At 37.4% G+C, this 21,193-nt stretch overlaps 1 protein-coding gene and 2 long non-coding RNA genes across 6 annotated transcripts in view; 1 reads left to right on the top strand and 2 right to left on the bottom strand.

Moving 5' to 3' along the window:
• The first annotated feature begins 2,025 nt into the window (after positions 1 to 2,025).
• The window catches only part of MYOT (myotilin), a 54,955-nt gene continuing 35,787 nt past the window's right edge, over positions 2,026 to 21,193 (top strand). For 2 of the 4 annotated variants that reach the window (XM_087924347.1, XM_087924346.1), the window contains exons 1-4: positions 8,043 to 8,142; positions 15,704 to 15,763; positions 16,693 to 16,834; positions 19,970 to 19,993. In XM_087924347.1, the coding sequence (XP_087780473.1) occupies positions 8,065 to 8,142; positions 15,704 to 15,763; positions 16,693 to 16,834; positions 19,970 to 19,993 (304 nt within the window). In that variant the 5' untranslated portion in view covers positions 8,043 to 8,064. Of the gene's footprint in view, positions 2,228 to 8,042; positions 8,143 to 15,703; positions 15,764 to 16,692; positions 16,835 to 19,969; positions 19,994 to 21,193 lie in introns of those variants that run through there. The other 2 variants (XM_026696526.2, XM_087924348.1) reach the window with 2 other exon arrangements.
• LOC148126919 (uncharacterized) lies at positions 4,385 to 6,980 on the bottom strand. Its single transcript, XR_015741718.1, has 3 exons — positions 6,847 to 6,980; positions 5,800 to 5,915; positions 4,385 to 4,462 (listed from the first exon to the last, which is right to left on the bottom strand). It is a non-coding gene; the product is annotated as an uncharacterized LOC148126919 (long non-coding RNA).
• Positions 7,000 to 9,359, bottom strand: LOC148126918 (uncharacterized). Its single transcript, XR_015741717.1, has 3 exons — positions 9,240 to 9,359; positions 7,885 to 7,965; positions 7,000 to 7,124 (listed from the first exon to the last, which is right to left on the bottom strand). It is a non-coding gene; the product is annotated as an uncharacterized LOC148126918 (long non-coding RNA).

The following is a 21,193-nucleotide window of genomic DNA, read 5'->3' as shown; positions in this document are numbered from 1 at the left end:
AGAGAGGATGGTTAGATCAGTGAGATTTATTCTGACATTAATGGCAAGTTGAAAGAATTCCCTTTCCTTCTAACATCACTGAAGGAACAATGGATGCTGTTCACATTCCACTTACGTTTTGACCGCAATCTCAGCAATTCTTCAGGTCAAGATATAGGACCTATCCTAGGAACAGCCAGGCTAGGTCAGACTAAAAACACATCTAGTCCAGCATTTTGTTCCTTCTACAGCTAACGAGAACTCAACTAGTAAGACGTAAGAGCAATGCCATTTTGCTCTAGCAATTGGGAGTCAATATAGCAGAGATAATAGACATGAGGACAAGTAGGGTTTGATCATTGAACTCCTTGGATTTTTATAATCCTCTTTTGAAACCATCAGGGTGGTGACCATTGCACAACTTGTGGTTGTGAGTTCTGTTGTTTATTTATAGATAACTATGTGCTGTGTCAAGAAGCAGTCTTTCCCCATCTGTGGGATGGATCCCTATCAACTTCACATCAATTATCATTCCACCCTTCTCTCCTACAACTGTCTCAGAGGGGTAGCTGCTCAAACTAAGTCACACACTCACACATACTCCTCCCTGCACAAACCATCTAGTCAGACAAGAACCTGCTACCCACTGAACGCAAGACTCTCCCCATCCACTCCATTTGGCCTTAGTTTGGGGTAGGAAAACACTTCTCATTATTCTCTCACCTGAGGTATATCCCCTCTTCCTCAGGCACAATCAGATATTCCACTATAACTCTTCCCTTCATACCCAAATCTAGAATTAGCACCTTCCATAGATGAACAATGTCAGAAGTGCTCACCTCAGATGAATGGCATTTATTTAAGAGAAATAAGCAATATACAATTCTCGGATCTACCCTAAGGAATCCAATGTCCATGCTTCAGTAAAACAGCATCATTTATTAACTTTTACACATGCATAATTCAAGCAAACTCATGGTGCATACTGATTGGCAGAAGTATTCCCATTACGTGGAATATAACCATCTATCAAATTAAAAATGAAAAGTTTGAGCCGCACTTATAGGTAATCAACAAGTTTCAACAACTCATTGAGTGACTGTTCAAAGTTATAAGAATGCTAAATGAGGGGAACTTATAACAGGTCCTTAGAGTTCCAGCTGACACAGCATCCCCATAGTCTCACAAATATGGGGTGAACAATTGCAATTTACATAAATGGCAAAATAATTTGAGCAGGCATATTAATCTATAAAACGACAATGTTTACTAAAGATGAGAAGGTAGCCAGAGAAATGTTAAAACTGGCAAATTCAATAGAAATTGAATTTGCGAGTTTTAACATTTGCAACTTTCCATAATGTTGCAATATGTATATGTATGTGAATATATTAAAGGGAGTATATGAACGTTATTATGTATTTTTTTAAAAAAATATACCACTTTAGCCTCTTATCAGATGAAATTCTGTGGTCTCGGAAACAAAACCTTGGTGCAATGTTTCTGACATCATTTTACATAGTCTACACATTATACTAAGGTATATTCCTGCAATTATTTTTTACTTGACAAATCCTGGGTTGGCACAGTGAATATCCAGAGTAATTGTGGCCTCCTAATAATAGATAATAATCATAGCATGTTCAGTGTTCATTTTTTAAAAGAACAATTCATATCTAAAATCACAATTAGATTTTAACATGTCACAGTTACATGTTTAAGTTCTAACAGAATTTTAGAATAGAATCGCGGTTCATTTCTGCACTTCCATTTATGGACAAATAAATGCAAAATTGGTTGAACACTTTTTTCACCCACTGTGCCTGTTTCTTTTAGAACAAGACTGGCTAAGAGTCTCTGCTGGTCTAGATGCCTGTGCAATCCATCTTGATTAGAGACGTCATATAGAATTTCATAGGAAATGGCTCCACAGTCATGGTTTGGCAATAACAGCCCAGGCCTTGCTGTTTTGTCTTATAATCTTGAGTCAGCTGACAAAAAAACCGAAATCTGAGCAGACCTTGAAGTCACTTCCTCAATTTATCCCTAAGTGATTAGGGTGACACCCAGAAGCTCAAGGGTCTACCAAGAGCTTAGCTTCAGCACAGAAGATTTGGAAACTTGTAGGATGAGATTTATAAACCACCTTTTTTCAAGGAGATAGATGAGTTTCGCCAGGGATATTCACGGTGGCACCGCAAAAGTCCTTGAATAGACTTGTTTTTTTAACTGCTTATAAAACGAACAGGTAGGTAAACAGCATGGAATGTTTCCGCTGAGCTAAGCAAGATCAATTACGTATGGGTGATTTCAGTTTACACCCTAGCATTCATTCTGGGGTTTTCGAGGTACTGCCCGCCTTCCCTGCTTCCTATGCAGATGATTTTGTGGCTCTTGTTTGTCTGCTCAAGCGCCATCACAGCCTGTCCGAACGCTTGGGTGTGTTGAAAAAAAGACATCTGCTTTAGCACTGCACTTGAACTGCTTGACAGCCCAGTCGATTTATACTCCATCAGCTGCTTCTATATTAAATGCTACACACGTAGGTAAAATTAGAAATTAATCAGATCGGATTTCCAAGGATAGATTCTGCTATACTTCCCAGACAGACAGGGCTCCGTGGCCTGAGCTTTCCAGCATTGAAAGGCAGATTGTTTGGCAGAGACGGAGGCGGCCTCTGTTATTCCGTTAATCCCAGAAATCCACATTCCCCTTGCTATCAAAACACCTCATTATGTTTGATGTGTTTGCAACACATTTTGAGGCACATCACAATTAGTCAGAAGAATCCTCAAAAGATATGATGTGGCCAAAGGCCGTATATAAATGTGCTGCTCTTATGAGATAGGTAACTTTAAAAATAATAATAATAAAGCATCCCATGAGGAATGAGCGCACTTGACCAAAGAATATTTTACTTTTCAAACTATTTAGCCTTGGAAATGAGACTTTTGTATCAGCGTTGTTTGCTAACCTAAAATGCAAGACTTAAAAACTCCAAAGTGGCTGGGAGGATAAATCTAGTTACACAACAGCCGGATTGGCACTTTTATAATTGCAGTCACAGGTTCTATTCTTAGCTTCCTCTCTGAAAGGATGAGTTACAAAATCCATAATTTCTAGTAGCTGCTGGTTGGAGTGATAGGAATTGTAGTTCAACATTTCTGTAGGAAGGGAAGCAGGATGGCAAAAATGGGATATCCCATTATCTTGTTTTGTACTTTCAAGAAGCAAAATGAGAACAAAGCTTTAGATTTTTAGGAGATTTTATCTAATATTTACTTGCAATACAAATAACTATAAATTCCACCGATGGCTGGATGAAACTGGTGTAGATTTCAGTTAAGTTTCCTTTTAAGACATGCAGATTAGCATCATCCCTATTTGACAAAAGTAGGATCCTTTTAATCCATCTGAACGTTCACCTGGCTAGAATAGCTTTCATAAGTTTTATCTTTTTATTTTTTGAGTCAGTAATATGTAGAGATTATTTTTTAAATGTTTTATATGTTCACATATCAGATGAGATTTAATTCAGCAGTGTGCCACTACGTATCGAGCTGGCTTTTGATTATTAAGCCATTTTACTAATATAAGGATTGCTGCAAAATAAGTGATACATTCGCAAAGGAATCTTGGATTAAACTCAGAACAGGAGACCTCCATGAAATTTTCTGGGACAGAAAAATACCAAAAGTGGTAGCCCATAGGCAGCTGATGGGAAGCTTGCAAGAGTTTCCTTCGTGTTCAGCCTTTTTTCGTAGTTCTCTGAAGCGGAAGGTAACATCACTGCAATGTGCTGTGTATAAGATCCACTTTCGGCAGCTTCTCAGGAGCTGAGCAGGTGTTGTTTATGCCAGTTTAGCAAATGTGAGTTATGGGGAACATATTATTTATCTTCTGCAGAAAGAAACAATTCTGGTTTTCTAATTTCCTCTGCAAGCCATGGAACCTGATATACCATCCAGAAGCCCTATATAGTTTGCATCTAAATTAAATTTTGTCTTAAATGTTTGCAGCGTAAGGGTTGAAGTATGACCCGCATAACTGGCATAGGCATTGGACTACCAAGCTAAGCGTGACAAATTATCACAAAATGAGAAGTGGAGCCTGTCAATAGGGCTATTCGGGTTTTAGCCAGGATATGGAACTTAGAGCTGTGCTTTTCAGGTTACAAGAGCATAAGGAGAGTCCTGTAGAACCTGGTTATGGATTAGACCAGCATTCTGAATCAAGCAGTCGCCAAGGTCATGCTGGAGAGTGGTAGATCAGATATCAGATAATTAGATATCTCCTATCCCAAGAAGATTTATTTATTGTGGAAGTAAAATGTTTACAACTCGGAAATGGACGCAAGCTCTAAATGTTAAATGCCTACTGCCACATGTTGTAGAATATTACTGTAGTTCATTTCAGTTTTGTCTCCAGCAAGTATCAGTGATAAAAGATTCCGTCACCATGATACAAGAAGGATGTTGACTCTCTAGAAAAAGTGCAGAGAAGAGCAACAAAGATGATTAGAGGACTGGAGGCTGAAACATATGAAGAACAGTTGCAGGAACTGGGCATGTCTAGTTTAATGAAAAGAAGGACTAAGGGAGACATGATAGCGATATTCCAATATTTGAGGGGCTGCCACAAAGAAGGTCAATCTGTTCTCCAAAGCACCTGAAGGCAGGACAAGAAGCAATGGATGGAAACTAATCAAGGAGAGAACCAGCCTAGAACTAAGAAGAAATTTCCTAACAGTGAGAGCAATTAATAAGTGGAATGACTTGTCTCCAGAAATTGTGGGTGCTCCAACATTGGAGGTTTTTAAGAAGAGAAGACAACCACTTGTCTGAAATTGTATAGGGTTTCCTGCTTGAGCAGGAGGTTGGATTAGAAGACTTCCAAGGTCTCTTCAAACACTGTTATTTTGCTTCTGTTTTTTGAAGTTAAAGAAGAGACTACCCTGTATATTTTGGAAAGAAAAAACTGTCCCTACTCACTGAACCTCGTTTTAGCTAGGTTTAGCTGTGGCTCCACAGATTTCCTGATAGTCCAATATAGATAGTTCTTGACTTACAACCATTTGTTCAGTGACCATTCAAAGTTGCAATGGCACTGAAAAGAATGACTTAGGACCATTTTTCACACTTAGAACTGTTGCAGTATCCCCATGGTCACATCATCAAAATTCAGATACTTGGCAATTGGCATGTATTTATGACGGTTGTAGTGCCCTGGACTCATGTGATCCCATTTTGCAACCTTTTAAAAAGCAAAGTCAATGGGGAAGCCAGAGTCACTTATGAACTTAACAACTGCAGTTATTCATTTAACAACTGTGACAACAAAGGTTGTAAAATGAGGCAAAGCTCACGTGACAACTCTGTTGCTTAACAGAAATGTTGGGCTCATGTTGAGGACTACCTGTATATATTATTTGTTATCCTAATCACCTTCTCTGTCCCTAATCATTACTTTACAAATTATCTCTCTCTCCGTTCCCCCCGCCGGCCCCTCTCCCCACACCTTCTCTCTCTCTCTCTGTAATTCTGTTTGGCCTATGAACTGTGGACCTTGCATCAAAAATTGCAGGACTATATGTCAGACAGCAAAGGACTACCTTCTCCCAAATAGTCATGCATGTAACCAGAAAGCATAGGGTGACAAAAAGTGGAGAAGACAGGTCTGGCCATGTTATGTGGCCCACAGTAAATAATAGCAATAACACTTAGACATATATACCGCTTCACAATGCTTTTACAGCCCTCTCTAAGCAGTTTACAGAGTCAACATATTGCCCCCAACAATCTGGCTCCTCATTTTACTGACCTCGGAAGAATCCAAGGCTGAGTCAACATTGAGCCGGTCAGAATTGAACTGCCGGCAGTCGGTAGAACTAGCCCGCAATGCCGTATTCTAACCACTGCGCCACCATTAAAACATTTCTATTTTTAATAAAAATTTTAATGTCAATAAGGATATTTAAAAAGCACTATACACATTAGATATGTACACATACAACACTGTGAGATTTTCCTATCCTGTTTTATTTTCTTGCATTTTTTTCTTTTATTTATTTTCATAACAATAACAAGCTGCACTGCCAGGACACTGAGCTTTTTATAATTTTTTATGCTACAAGAGGATGGGTTTTGTTGCATACTTGCTATCATAAAAGAGTATTTTAGATTGCCTCTGGACATCTAAGAGCTGAAAACTTGATGGACAGATGAAACAAAATTAGCTATGGTGGTTTCAGGTTAAGAATCCATTTGTTGAATGTCTATGGAGATTCTCAATCATCCAGTTCATGGTTGTCCCCAAGGTGTTTTTTCAAGAGGCAACTGGGCTTTGTTTTTCTTTGAAGATGTTTTGTTTCTCATCCAAGAAGCTTCTTCGGCTCTTCAGTAGCTTCTTGGATGAGAAGCTAAATGTCTTCAAAGAAAAACAAGAAACTACAGTTGCCTCTTGAAAAAAAAACAACCTTTGGGAATCACTTTGTTGGTTTGTATTAGAACTAGGTATAAATATTTGATAGCAAGGTAGATGTCTTCTAATTTTGTCCCTACACTACTATTCAATTACAATTCAAATGATTATGAGGGGAGGAAGTGGGATAGATTCCAGTCCTTTAAATCTATCTCCCTCTGGCTAGTGAAGATTGTCCTGGACGATGTGTGGTGGGTTCATATGGTGATGAATGCAACTATGAGTGAGAGTGGTCCTGCCCACCCAAAATTGCATTGGTAAAATGGGTAGCCATATAGCTTGTTAAATAAATAAATAAAATAGAGGAGGCAGAGGTGATGAAGCCATCACTGGTGCTAGAAAATTTTAGATTTTGCAGCTTTAAGAATTGTAGAGGACAAAAATTACCTGGACCATTTCAGTTGGGTTTCAAAACCAGTTAAGAGATGAAATTGATTGCAATTGTTGATGACCTCTGAAAGACTTGCAATGTTGATGGTACAATGGTCCTGATTGGCCTTGATCTCTCAGTGGCCTTTGACGCCATCGGCCTTTCTATACTACCTTTCTATACTATTTGCAGGGATTAGATGTAGGAGATTGGTGATGAAGTAGTTTTCTTCCTTTCTCAGCAGTTGGTGTTGATTGCAGGAGAGATCAAGCCCAAGGTCCTAATTTATGTTGTACTATTGGAATGAGGAAAAGAACATGGAATCCCAGGGTTGTATTATTAGTTTATACCCCAACTCTAAAAAAACTGAGACAAAATCAGAACTTTCAAAAACGTATCCTTAAGCATTCTTTCACATCCAGGAATATGATTTAGAGCAGGGGACTTCAAACTAGACAGCTTTAAGACTTGTGGACTTCAACTCCCAGAATTCCTCCTCCAGTCATGTTAGCTCAGGAATTCTGGGAGTTGAAGTCCACAAGTCTCAAACTTGCTAAGTTTGAAGACCCTTGATTTAGAGTAATTTAATAAAGCTATATTATAACAATGTAGTATCAGGTTTTTAAACAGTCTATTCATATAAATATTCAGCAAAAATATGACACTTTCATTGTAAAAGGCATCAGAATTGCTACATGTTGCAATGTGATTTCCCAAATTTCTCATATCCAGTGGAATATTTTGAAATTAAAAATGAGTATTCAACACTATTTGCTGAATACTACTGAAAGCTGCTGCCTTCTTTATCAGGAAGTTACAGAAATGCCTTTTCACACACTACACTAGTAAGAGAAATGCTGGTTGCTTAACAGTTTCAAAAGATTGCCTGCTTTTGAGGTGTCTGACAAAGTCCCCCATGGACCCTCCATAATATTTTCTTAACCCTCTCTTTATTACTTTTGTCCCCATCTTGGAGATAACATAACTGTGGAAACATCTCAGCTATTGAGGTAGTCGTCATTATTGTTTCTATCAACAGCATGATCGGTATGTACCTTATAATATTCCCGGTGTTGGATTGCAAAGGTCCTCTCTCTTCATCTGGCAGAGTCTAATTCCGTCATCTTCACAAATGTCTAAAATTACACCGAGTAAAGGTTGCGATTTACGTGGAACACACTGAGCTTGCTAAAAAGACTCCCTTAGGTACAGAGGATGGCATTTTTTTCAAGGACATGACCAGGACAATACCAAGGCTACTGCCAAAGCAAAATAGAAACTTCTGGCATTCACAGACGTGGAAAGACAGGCCAGTGTTGTTTCTCAGTATTTGTATAATGTATATTTTGTTCCATTAGATGGGTAATGCTTCTCTTGAATAATGTGAATGTACTTCAGAAGCAACTGTAATCAGCTAAGCGCAAGCTTCTATTGCTTTGCTTGTTGACAGTGTATTTAATATCTAAAATTAGAAACTGAAGTCTGCCAAGAAGGCATACCCTATAATGCAGCAATGGAAGTCTTATTCCTTCACAACAAAAATGTGGAGCAAGCCGTGGTTAGAGAGAGTGCTCTCTCCACATGCTCAGATGACATCTTAAGATATGGATGGGCAGCCTTGAGAGCTTCAAATCTAAACCCTGCTACTTTAATATGTTAATATGTCACAGCCATTTGGCCATTGCATTAATTTATATTGTTCCTAGTATAGCAAAAGAGAAGCTAGCCCTAGGAACAAACTCTGGGCATTGAAATGGACTTCATTCTAAAATCTCTATCTAGGCTCTGGTATCCAGGCTTTGCAAATGTTTTTTTTTTTTTAAATACATGTAACATGACATCTGATCTGGCTTTTATTCTTCCTTTTGGAATGCACCATAGGACACAGGTAGTCCTTGATGTACCCCCATTTGTTTAGCAACCTTTTGAAATTACAACTGCACTGAAAAAAGGTGACTTATGACTGGTCCTTGCACTTATGACCATAGCAGTATCCCTACGGTCACATGGTGAAATTTTAAGTCCTTGGTAACCAATGTGGATCGACAACAGCTGTAGGGTTTCAGGATCATGTGATTAGCATTTGCAAGTTTCTTTTGACAAGCAAAATCAGCGGGCGGGGAAGCTGGATTCACTTAACGACCATGTGATTCACTTAACAAGTGCAGTGAGTTGCTTAATTACCACCACAGGAATGTCATAAAATTGGCCACGGGTTCACTTTATAACCACCTTGCTTAGAAATGCCAATTCTAATCCTAATTGGGGCTATATGTCGAGGACTGCCTGTAATTTGTAACACTTGGTAAAAAAAAAAAGTAAGGTTCATCCGAGAGAGTTATTTTACTTTCTGGCCTATAGCTTCATTGTGTACAAAGCGGGAAATTCAAAGAAAAGCAGAAAGACTTACCAGCCAACATCTGTGCAGAGCAAGTGCAGTAGGGTCTTTTCCTTTATAAAATTTACCTGGGAAGGTATTAAGACTTCCGCATAACTCAGGTGCTGTGGTCCCAATCTGGCACAGGCCCCCATGATCTTCACCCAATACAAATAGTCAGTTTATCTGTGTACTACACAATAAACATTTTAGAAGCTCTGGAGAGAGACCATCAATTGGTGTGGGTAATGCAAGGCTGGAGAAGGCTAAAAGACTGATTGCTCATAATATTATACTTTAAAAAGCAATTGAACATTTTGCTAACCAAATGTAAGCAGAGAATGGTCCAGAAGTTTCCATCTCTCTTTAATGCACCATTACAATGAGTCACCATTATCCAAAAGACCAACAATGAGGTGCTACTATCCAAAAGAAGACCAATACCCTTACACCTCTGTACTATAAACTCTCCACCCTGATTCCACAGGAAACGTCTCCCATACATGCTCATTTACTGTTGCTGAAAGCATCTCCAGGAATTAAATCATGTGCAGTTGTGAAACAAAATGGACCAAGCCCGAATTTGCTTGTAGGGTACCTAATTCATTCAGAACCAAGTACTTCAACTTACTAAGGTCTGAGGGCATGGATTGTCCTGATATTTATCTGTAAGGCTGTATTCCTGCTATGGTATGGTGCCTGCTTCAAATTAAAACATCCATCCCATTTGTCAATGGATTGCCAGTTGGGCAAAAATAGTAGGTGATCTGAGAATAATACCCATCCCTCAGGGGAAAAGTTCTGCTAGCTCTGGCCTCAGTGCTATGCTACCCTATCCATTGAGAGTGGAAAATAGTGTAGCAAATAGCTGACCTTGGGCTCAGAAGCTAAGCAGGGTCAGGCCTGGTTAGGACTTGTAAAGACTGGGAAGCAAAGCAATGGAAAACCACTTCTATATTCTGTCAAGAAAGCTTCATGGTCAATGGAAATTGAGATGTTAAATTTTATAATGTCAAAATGGATAGAAAATAGTATGGGATGTTGATATCTAAATTTCTGAAGCCAGGACAACTAAAGCTGTTTTCTAATTTTTGGAGAACAGCTATCCTATCAAAGTATACAATTATTTACCAGGTCAACCTTTTTTCAGGGAGAAGTCTATATGCTAGCAACATCTGTGTGACTCTCTTTTCATATGTTGGTCTAAAATATGGAACCTGAAGTTCTCCAATTATGGCTAAACTTCCATTTCCAAAGTCCCTTTGTAAGAGACACCCTAGAACTGCTAGTTGGAAAAGTTGGAAAACTTAAGGTTTCCACAGTTAAAGGCAAGTGCATATTTGTTCCCACAGATGTTCTTTATAACATTGAAAAAGAATAATACCTATCTTTTTCTTAGATTTTCTTGAGTACTCATGACTTAATCTTGTCAAATGAAGAGAACATGAGGGGCATTATAGCAATGACCAATCAGCATCAAACATGGAATTTGGAATTTAACTCCATTGAAAACACCTTGGAGCAGTTAGCCATATCTGAACAAGTTGCTGAGTTTCTTCATTTGGTGGCAGTGATTTTTGTAATGTTTCAGGATATTGTTGTTGTTTGTAAAATTCCCCCATTACATCATTTGCTATGAAGGATGTTTGTTTCACTGTTTTAAGCTTATGATGGCCATACACTGCAGTTTTCAAATGGTAGCTGTCTTAAAATGGCAGGATCATGCTATGCATTGTCACTCAGAAGTGTCTCAATGGATGCTTGAAGAATGAGATCCAAGGGCTTCTTAAAGCATTGGAAGCAGAGTCCACCCATGCCTAACCAAAATAGTCCTTCTAATGACTCAGACCTGTACCGTTAGATGTCCCATCAGGCAAAGCTTCATCTTCTGGAGTCCTTGGTGCTCTTTGAGCTTGGTTGTTGTCTTGCAGATATTTCATTACCTGACTACGTAACATTTGTTACACCCCTCTCTGAAGAACTGGGGGAAGATTGTTCACTACATGCCTATTTGCTTTAAATTAGGCATAAACATTTCATGGTATTTTTGAATTTACTATAAATCCAAAGTGAGATTAAACCAGCTTTATTAGTTTATGTATTTGTTCTGTGTAGATTAAAATTGGATTATTTTTAAAAGTGAGCATGTGTTAAATAATAATAATAATTATTATTATTATTATTGCTATTATTATTTTAGCATCCAGTTTGTATATTATGGTTTGGTTTGGTGCATCATCCAGTCACTGCTATGAGATGGGCAGTTATATTAATTGGTTAAATAAATACATAAATCAAATTATACCAGCCATGGATAAATGTAGATTTACTTCTAGACGCAGAACTGGTGGGGGTTCTCCGTGGTTGTTAAAAAACAATACTAAAGAGTACACTACAAAGCCCAGAATAAATAGTGCTTGAGTTTGTGGAAGAATCAAATGTATTTTCTGCATTTTTCTGAGTTTGCCATTCAATGACATTGGCATAGTATAGTGCAAAGACTGTTACAGTGTACATTATTGGCCAATAAAATGATTGTGTATTACTTCATTTATGTCAATCTCAGATATCTCTCAAATGCAAAGCCAAGTGTTGGAATGTCAGTTTGTCTTCCCAGACTTACTCCTCTTCCTGTTTAACCCTCCTCCCATTGGAACCAGAATTGGTTTAGCTTGGACATCAATCAGTGGGAGATTAGAAGCCATCATGTGCCTTCCCTGGAGCTTAGCCATTTGTCATCTTCTTCCAAAGACATTTAAGAAAGGACAGTTGGATCAAAGCAGTGACTTAGTATAGACATGGAAAATTCAAAACATCCCTGGATTTAAATGCCTTTCAAACGGTTGGGGAGAGTGGTAAGAGAGACTAGATAGATTTCTTTTTATAAAAAATTATGCTCAATTGGAAAGCAAATGTCTTCCGAACGATAGTTTCTACATGCATTCCTTGAGAAGGACATTTCAGGAAGGTATGATAGAATGTTTCCTTGTCAGGGAAGGGCTCTGTACATTTATTGAAAAGTAAACAATGCAGTCATTCAGTGTGCCACTGGAAAGTTGTGTTGGCAAAATTATGAGTTACCCAGTTCTCACCATGATTCACCAAGTAGTAGAATGTTCCTATGTAGATTGTAGATCAATTAAAGTGATTACTAGTTTGTGCAACATGTTCACAACATTTTTTCTTTCTTTCCTTCCTTTTTTCTTTTCTTAATTCATATGAGATATACACAACACGTATATCATTTTGACAGTTAGATTTCTACAGTATTAATCATGGATTATGTACATGCTAATGTTTAGACAACTTAGACCATTAAGGATTTTAAAAGATAGAAAAGTTATATCAGTATTAATAATGATTTAAAGTGTCAATGTTAATGAGCATAAGATTATTTAGCTTTTTCATTCAGAATTGACTATAACATTAAAAAAAGCTGTTGAATGCATCAAAATATTTGCTGTACAACAAAAGTTTCTGTCTTATGCTGGTAACTTGTTAATAATGTCTCCCCTGTATTATTGTTTAATAAATTGCCCCTAGATTTGAGCCATTTAAATAACACAATTTGGTGGCTTGGACATTCCAATAGAAGTTGTTTTGTATTACAACACACTGCAAGATTGGTACCAATCATCATTACAAATAATATTTATTTATTTAATAATAATCCCACCCTGTCCCAATCCTAATATATATATTAGGGTTGATCGCATAAAATCAGCCAGATGTTTAGACTGTACTTGGCATTTTGATCTGGGAACTGGGACAGGCAGATGTTGTTTTATGATATTAAAGATTTCACAGGATGTAAGTTGTTCCAAGTAAAGCTACCTTTGGCAATTGATGGTGGCAATTTTGTCAGTGCAGATGGTCTTCAAGCGGTGCTCCAGATGTTTTCAAAATGCACCCAAGGTGCCTATTTTTATTAGTACTATCTTTGCTTCCATTTGCCACATTCTACTTCTATTTGCAGGTCTTTCTAGTTTGTTATTTTCTCTAATTATTTCTCTTTTATTCTGCTGTCTCCAGATGCTGCAATGTCCACTATCCAGACTTTTTTTGTTTTTCTTACAAAATATTGTTAAATTTGGGGTGTTGACAAAACAGACAAAAAATCTGACTAGTGGATATTACAGTACCTGATGAGGGCAGAATAACAAAGGAAAAAACCCTGAGAAAATAACAAAACACAAATGTCTACAAATAGAAATAGAATGACTATGGTTGATTACAGAGTCAGCCAGACGTTTAGACTGGATTTGGCATTTTTATCCACCTACAGCAAGGGTCTTCAAACTTGACAACTTTAAGACTTGTGGACTTCAACTCCCAGAATTCTTCCTCCAGTCATATTAGGTCAGGAATTCTGGGAGTTGAGGTCCACAAGTCTTAAACCTGCCAAGTTTGAAGACCCTTGACCCACAGAATCCTTCCTAAGGACCTGCGGTAGGCAGATACTGATGTTTTAGAGGTGTCATTGCACGATGTAAGCTTTTCTGAGTAAAGCCGCCTTTTGCAATTGACCAATGGTAAATTTGTCAATGCCAATGGTGTTCAAGTGGTGCTCCAGTTGTTTTGGGATTGCATCCAGGGCACCTTTTACTATTGGTACTATCTTTGCTTACTTTTGCCACATTGTCTCCACTATTATTATTGTTGTTGTTAGCTCATAACGCCTATATAAATTGAGTCATTTTCAACCAATCTGACTTGGCTAGAGAAGTAACATTAAGTTAAGTAGATATATCCTATCTCAAACCATCTATCAAGTCTACTGATTGACAGTAATTTAACATGAAAGCTGTTGATTGTACTAAATCATGACCTATTTAACCATGGTTTACTAAATAAAATTTAATCAGTTGTGGTTACATGTCTTAAGTCAAAACTAACCAAACAAAAATGTTTAGAATACTTTCAAAATATCAATACACCTGTTTTACATCCAATTAAATATCTGCTTTCAGTTCTATAGTGATTTCTCTTGGTTACTTAATAGTCATCAGCAAGAGACCCCATTTATTAACTTGAAAGGTGACCGAACACATTTTTTTCTATTTTCATGAAAGCAGGTACATGATTTTGACATGTGTATATTGTGCTGCGTGGTGTAGAAGTTTTTGCTATGGATTTGACTACCACTGGCATGCAGTGTGCTACAGAATCAGCATACTGTAGTTTCCAGGAGCTAAATATAACTAAGTAGAATCTAGGACTGTTTTTGCTTGTTGTAAGTTGCATAGCTTCTGTAGGACTGCAAAAATTTAAAGTATAATAGGTCTTATAGGTCCCAGAAAATATTGTTAACTTAAGAATTAGCCCTTCTATCTCTCCTTCTAGGTTTTACAGCATGTACTTTAACTGGTCTTTGTCATGTTATTCAGTTTTGAAATTAATCTTCTGCACCTTCCTTATTGTTGTAAAGTCAATTCAAAGAAAAGCTGGATCCTTTTTAAAAATTTGAAATGTATTTTAATCTGAAACAAATATTACTCTGCTTATGAAAAAGGAATAGTTTTCATTTTTACAAAGCAAGTTAACTTTTAAAGGTCAAATTATCAGAAGAATTCTGGGAGGAATATATTAAAGGTTGTACTACCTTCCTATTTTGTTTTGTTACTTTACATCCAAAATTTCTACAGATGATAGACTGAGCAAATGCCAGACTACTGGGCTAAGCTTTGCATATCTTTCAATTTGGTACCCAAGGCTACTTAAGTTTCATTGTACTGATATATCTAAGGCAAGGGTCTCCAACCCCTTGTCCATGGACCGGCAGTGGTCTGCGGCATGCCAGCAACTGGTTTGTGCAAACAAGTGAAGTCCCATTCGTGGGATGCAGGCAACACACGAAACCATGCCCCCTCCGATCTGCAGAAAAACCTTTGTCCACAGAACTGGTCCCCAGTACTCAAAAAGTTGGGGGCCAATGATCTATGGCACAAATTTCATGTGAATAGCCATAAATATATGACAGTTGTTGTCATATATAGCAACAGCACTTAGATTTATATACCGCTTTATAGTGCTTTACAGCCCTCTCTAAGAGATTTACAGAGTCAGCATATTGCCCCCAACAATTTAGCTCCTCATTTTACCCACCTTGGAAGGATGGATGGCTGAGTCAACCTTGAGCCTGGTGGGATTTGAACTGCCAAATTGCAGGCAGCTAGCTCCAGAAGTAGCTTGCAGTACTGCACTCTAACCATTGCGCCACAGAGGCTCCTTATATTTATTATTTTATTAATAATAATATTAATACAATATTATTATATTATAGTAATATATAATAATATATTCTTCTTTTAAATAATCTTGTAAATTAGCTAAAGGGATTAATTCCCATAGAGTACTTAAATAAAGGTTCACAAAAATAATTCCATCATAATCTAGTACAGCAATTTTAAAAAGGTTTTTTGCAAGTAGGGATACATAGCCACTGAGGTCTTGCACATTATGCATTGTGATTGCAGCATATTTCATTTCTTTTATAGATGCAGAATCCTTCCGAAATGATTGGATCTGCCTATGAAGCAGCTCCTGTGTTCATAAAGGTAAGAAATATAATCTCATTGTTAGATTCAAAAATCTCTCTGTGGTACGTGCAGACACCATTGCTACTTAGATGGAAATGTTCTTATTTTCCCTCTCCATCTGTCACTTCTTGAAAACAGGCTTCAAACACTCTCATCTGCAGTAGGCCTTCTGTATCTGGACTGCAAGCATCCACACACACTAAGTAGCAGAAAACATGTGCAGAAAACTCAACTCTTGGCCATTGTCTAGAGTGGCCCCCTAGGTTTTTGCAGCCCAAATATAATAAAAATAATAATCAGACAAGTTCATCTTTGATTTCCCAGAAAGAAAAGGCATTGTTGAGTGCTAAAAATATTTCCATTCAAGTCAGTATTGACTTCTGGCAACTGCCTGGACAAGTCCCTACAGTGTCCTTTGCGAGATTTTTGGGGAGTGGTTTGCCACTGTGTGCTTCCTAGGGCTGAGAGTATGTCTGGCCCAAAGGCCACCCAGCTGGCTTTTTGTCCAATGTGGGAACCGAACTCACGGCCTCCCAGTTTTTAGCCTCCTACCTTAATCACTGGGGAGGAAAATCCTTTTGGGTATTTGCATAATTCCAAAGTCATTGATTATGGGAGTGTGAAACAGTGTGATGAAGTCATTAAAGTACTAGAGTGGGGGCATTCAGATTCATGTCTACTCTCAACCATGGAAGTTCACTGAGTGACTTTGGGCCTGTCATCCTCTCTCAACCCACTCCACCCTTAGGGGAGGAATGGAAGAAAAAAATTCTATATAGACCACCCTCGGCACGTCTGACTATAAATATAGGATAGTCCAAGAATTTCAGGGTTTGTGGGAAACTTATACTCACTTGGGAACAACAGAGTTGGGATTCAGAAGTTCGTTCCATGAACAACACTTTTAACTTTATAAATTTAATTTTATGTTTTTGGTTATCTTTCAGAGCCCACAAAATATTACAGCAACTAAAGGCCAACTGGTGGTGTTTGAGTGTCGAATAAGAGCCTCCACTCCTCTTCAAGTTCGCTGGTACAGAGAGTGCAACCAAATCATAGATTCTGCAGACTTCCGCATATTAAGAAAAAGTAGGCATTTTTGTTCCTTAAATGCCTTCTAACTATGGGACAATTTCTGTTTTACAAACCATAATTAATCAAATGTATTTCAGAGGGGAGGAAATAGAAGATATACTGTTTTAATTGCAAGAACCTAGTCTTTCTTGTTTGACCCCAATATAGTACAGATGGGGAAAGGGCTGGGGTGGGGGATATCTGAATGGGACAACTCATGGCAGCCAACTCACTATGATTATCTCACCAGAGTCAACTCGCCATATGACAACTCATTGCAGGACAATTCAACAATTCATTGATATAGTTCTTTAATATAATTAAAAACATTATTTTAATTTTTGTCATTCATATTTGGCATCCTTTCTTTAATGATTGCACCACTATTTCTTCGATATTAGTGTAACTCTGGTCCCACGGCAAGTTGTCCTGTGGTGAGTTGTCCATGATGAATTGTCTCATGGCAAGTTGGCTGTGGTGAGTGGCTATGGTGAGTAAGCTGCGGTGAGTTGGCCATGGTGAGTTGGCTGTGGAGAGTTGAAGACTTTCTAAATCTGGATATGGCAACTAAAAAGTATACTAAAGTTCAGATGAATCTCCTTGACCAATATTTTGTTTCTGTTGTGAATTATTAATTCACCAATTACCCCAGGATGAAACTCTTTCTGAACTGCAGACATTGGTATATTTTCTTTCTCAGGAACATGAAACATGACTGTGATTGGAGAGGTCTGTACAAAGAGCTACTCAAAACACAGTGTCCTCTTCCCAAGGAGAGAAATGACATAGAGCATTTGTGCATATTCAAGTTTCTATGAAGAGTTGCTGTAAAATTTTACAATATATATTTTTACTCAAATTAAATTAGCTAATTTGGAGTGGGATGAATTCTTTTGTAAACATACACACAACTGCTGTCTAATTGCAACAGTGCATTGCTGTCGATCCACATCTTTCCCGTGTGTTTCCATCTGTAACATCTAATAAAATAAGCATATACCTGAGTCATGTTCCGCCCTGCCCTAAATTTAATGCAAGCAGTGGTCAATGGAGGACAAAGATAAGTTAAAAGCTATTGTTTATGCGTGTGCGTGAGAGAGAGGCAGGAGGGGGGAGAGAAAGAGAGAGAGAGAAAATTAATACTGATATGGAGGAAATGTGACCTGATAGCAGCCAGGCATTCTCCATCCTCACACATAAGCTAATTGATAATGCCGTTGGTTTCTTTTTTTGCTTTTTATCATGTGTGCATCACTGATTTGTATATGGCTGCTTTCCTGAAACAGATTGCCAATATCAAAGTCAAGCAAAATAAACTAGCTGAACTGTGGATTAATATTACATGTGAATTTGACCAAGATTTAATTATGCTCTCAGGAACATTAACTTATTTTTGGTATTGGACTGGACTTTCAAGAAAATCAGATAATTCTTGTATCATCAGACAGGTTTATTTTCACATGACCCCCCCTCCCCCCAAAAAAATAACAACAAAATTATAAGCATACCTTCTAAAAAGTGAATTGATTTAAGCATGGTGTACCCTGTATATTCCAGTATAAAAGTATCAAGAGAAAATTATCCTAGTATAAAGACTCAAAACAAACAAACAAACCCAGCAATCTTTTATTGAAAATGTAAATGAGATGAGATAAATGGAATAGGAACCCAGGACTGAATTTGTACAACAAATATGTGTTCTGGCTTTTTTCCAATAACACATGCCTTTTGAACTCATCTGTTTTCTGTCAGATATGTAAAGCGGATACAGAGGTAACAGGAAGAGGGTCTGAGCAAAGCAAAGGACTGACCACATACCAGGCATTAGAATAAAAACAAATGTGTTGTATTAGGTAACACATAGAACAGATTAAAAACCAATAAGGTGATTAGCATGGAACGCAAAGCTTGTATGACACTCCAGACAGCATTTGTACAGAATCCATACTTCATTTCAAATGTCTCTTAATACGACAGACATTCCAGTGAAATTACCCAAAGTTTCCACTTCACAGGGGGGGATTCATATCAATAAGGCTAGTCTTACTATGTATTTACTAGGTTTGAGAGTTTCATATTAACATACATATTTGCATATTTTACAATATTTGCTAGGATCATCTGAAACACCCATTTATTTCTTGGAACTCTGGTAACAGAAATATTACAACATCCAGATATCTAAGTGCTGCTTTTGCTATGGTGGGCATTACATATAGATCTATTCCTGCCTCATTCTGCCTTTTGTGGGTCTGAAAAATAATAGATTCAGTCAAATATATATATATATATATATATATATATATATATATATATATATATATATATATAATATATATAAATATATATATATATATATATATTTATATATTTATATATTTATTGTGGGTCACACTGTAGCTAATCACATTTATACAGGAAGTTCAAAAGCAGACACAAGGGCGAAACCAATTATTGATTCAACTCTAACATAATGTTACTAGTTTATTAAGTCTCAGTTTCCATTGCACATACTATTAGAAATAGAAAGTTTATTTACATAATTTTTGTGATTTAAAGTCCACTATTTGGGCAGTATTGAATTAACCTGAAAGGCTTACCTAAAGTAAAAAATATGAAATACAATATAGCTTCTATGCTTTTTTAAAAAAAGAAAATTAACTACAGAATTGTTCTGAGGCTCATTCTATCCTTTCTGGCCGTTTTCTGCTTCGTCATAGCAATATTTTCCCCATGAGATGAAAAGAAGTTTATGAGAAAATAGCAAAATGGCTGTTCAGAAAAAGGTTCAGAGGCCCTACTGCAGGCACGGATGTTGCTTTGGGAATCAATACAGAATTCAGATAAATGGATTTATAATATCAGTATGTTATTTCAAGATTTAATATGATTTGCAAAGCAGGATGCTCAGAAGCAAATATGGCAGAATTCTTGCACCTTTTAATAGTTGCATATAGGCCTGAAGGGGACAGAATCTATGTTACCGCCTGGATCTTAGTGAGTAGGAACCAGGAGAGGGTAAAATTTGTGATTGTGGGCATGATCTGCAGTTGTAATTGCCTTTGAGCAGTTGTTTTACATTTTCACTTTCTGAATCCACAAAATTGTTGTTCATAATTAAATCCTCTTGTCTCTTTCTATCTTTAACAGAGGCATGCTCATCTATGGTCCCTGGTAAGTACTTTTAAATAAAAAGTTGCAAGAACTGGGAGAAGAACCAAAGAATCCAGCCTAGCAAGGCCTAGTTCAAGACAGACACATACCAGTTCACAACTCTCTGCCACTGTGCACAGAACCTTGTAGCTGGATGTGAAAAAGAATATTTAACAAGTTATATGTTGTCCTTGTAACCCATGAAAAATTCAGGTGGCTTCAAGGGGAATATGGTTAAATAATATCCACCTAATAGTTAGGTTCTTGCTATACTGTAGAAGGACTGCTTATAGCTCAATCTTAGATATTTGCTTGGCAATCAGTCCCACTGATTTTAATAAACCTACTCTCAAATCTGCACTTAGCTGCTTTCAACTTTCTATGAAGTTAGGGCTACCAGATTTATCTATGAAAATTACTACAATAGATATCAGCAAAGGACTTGTTTTCCGGCATCTTGTGGTTGTTTGGGGTTTTGCAATCTTGGTTTGGTATTCTACAGATAATCCTCATTTAATGATCACCACTGGGACCAACAGCTCAGCTTTTCTTTGCAAAAGCTTGGGGGGAGGAGGAACTGCTCACAAAGTAACCTTTTCATCACTATTTTAACTAATGGAATGTTACTAAACAAGGACTATTTGTACTAAATTCAGAATGCTTTGCATTCACTAAGACAAATCTATTCAGTAATAGATTCGATTCTGTCACTAGGGCACTTTTATGGTAGTATTTGAGCCACGGTGGCACAGTGGTTAGAATGCAGTACTGCAGGCTACTTCTGCTGACTGCTGGCTGACTGCAATTTGGCAGTTCAAATCTCACCAGGTTCAAGGTTGACTCAGCCTTCCATCCTATCAAGGTGACTAACTCTGTAAACCACTTAGAGAGGTCTGTAAAAGCACTGTAAAGAGGTATATAAGTCTAAGTGCTATTGTTATTTGTTCAAACTGCAATTGCCGTTTTTTGGGCATATGATAATGCACTCAGCTGTTTTGCTCTACTCAACTGTGTAGTTATTAAAAGTAATAATAATGATGTTTATCTGATAACAGCAGTTGTACATAAACGTGATCAGTGTTTCCAGAGAGTTTTATTAGGAGAGATGTTAGAAATTGAGTCTGTGAATCCCTATAGAAGATGCAATGTAGCAGGACATGCGCTGTAGCTTTGATGGCCCCTTTTCCACAAGGGAACATTTTTAGCTCATATAATATTTTT

Source organism: Pseudonaja textilis, chromosome 2, assembly GCF_049901715.1.
Source record: "Pseudonaja textilis isolate UNSWEBS1 chromosome 2, rPseTex1.2, whole genome shotgun sequence".
NCBI classification, from domain to species: domain Eukaryota; kingdom Metazoa; phylum Chordata; class Lepidosauria; order Squamata; family Elapidae; genus Pseudonaja; species Pseudonaja textilis.
Note: the sequence above shows the minus strand (reverse complement) of the source record. Positions and strands in the feature narration are given on the sequence as shown.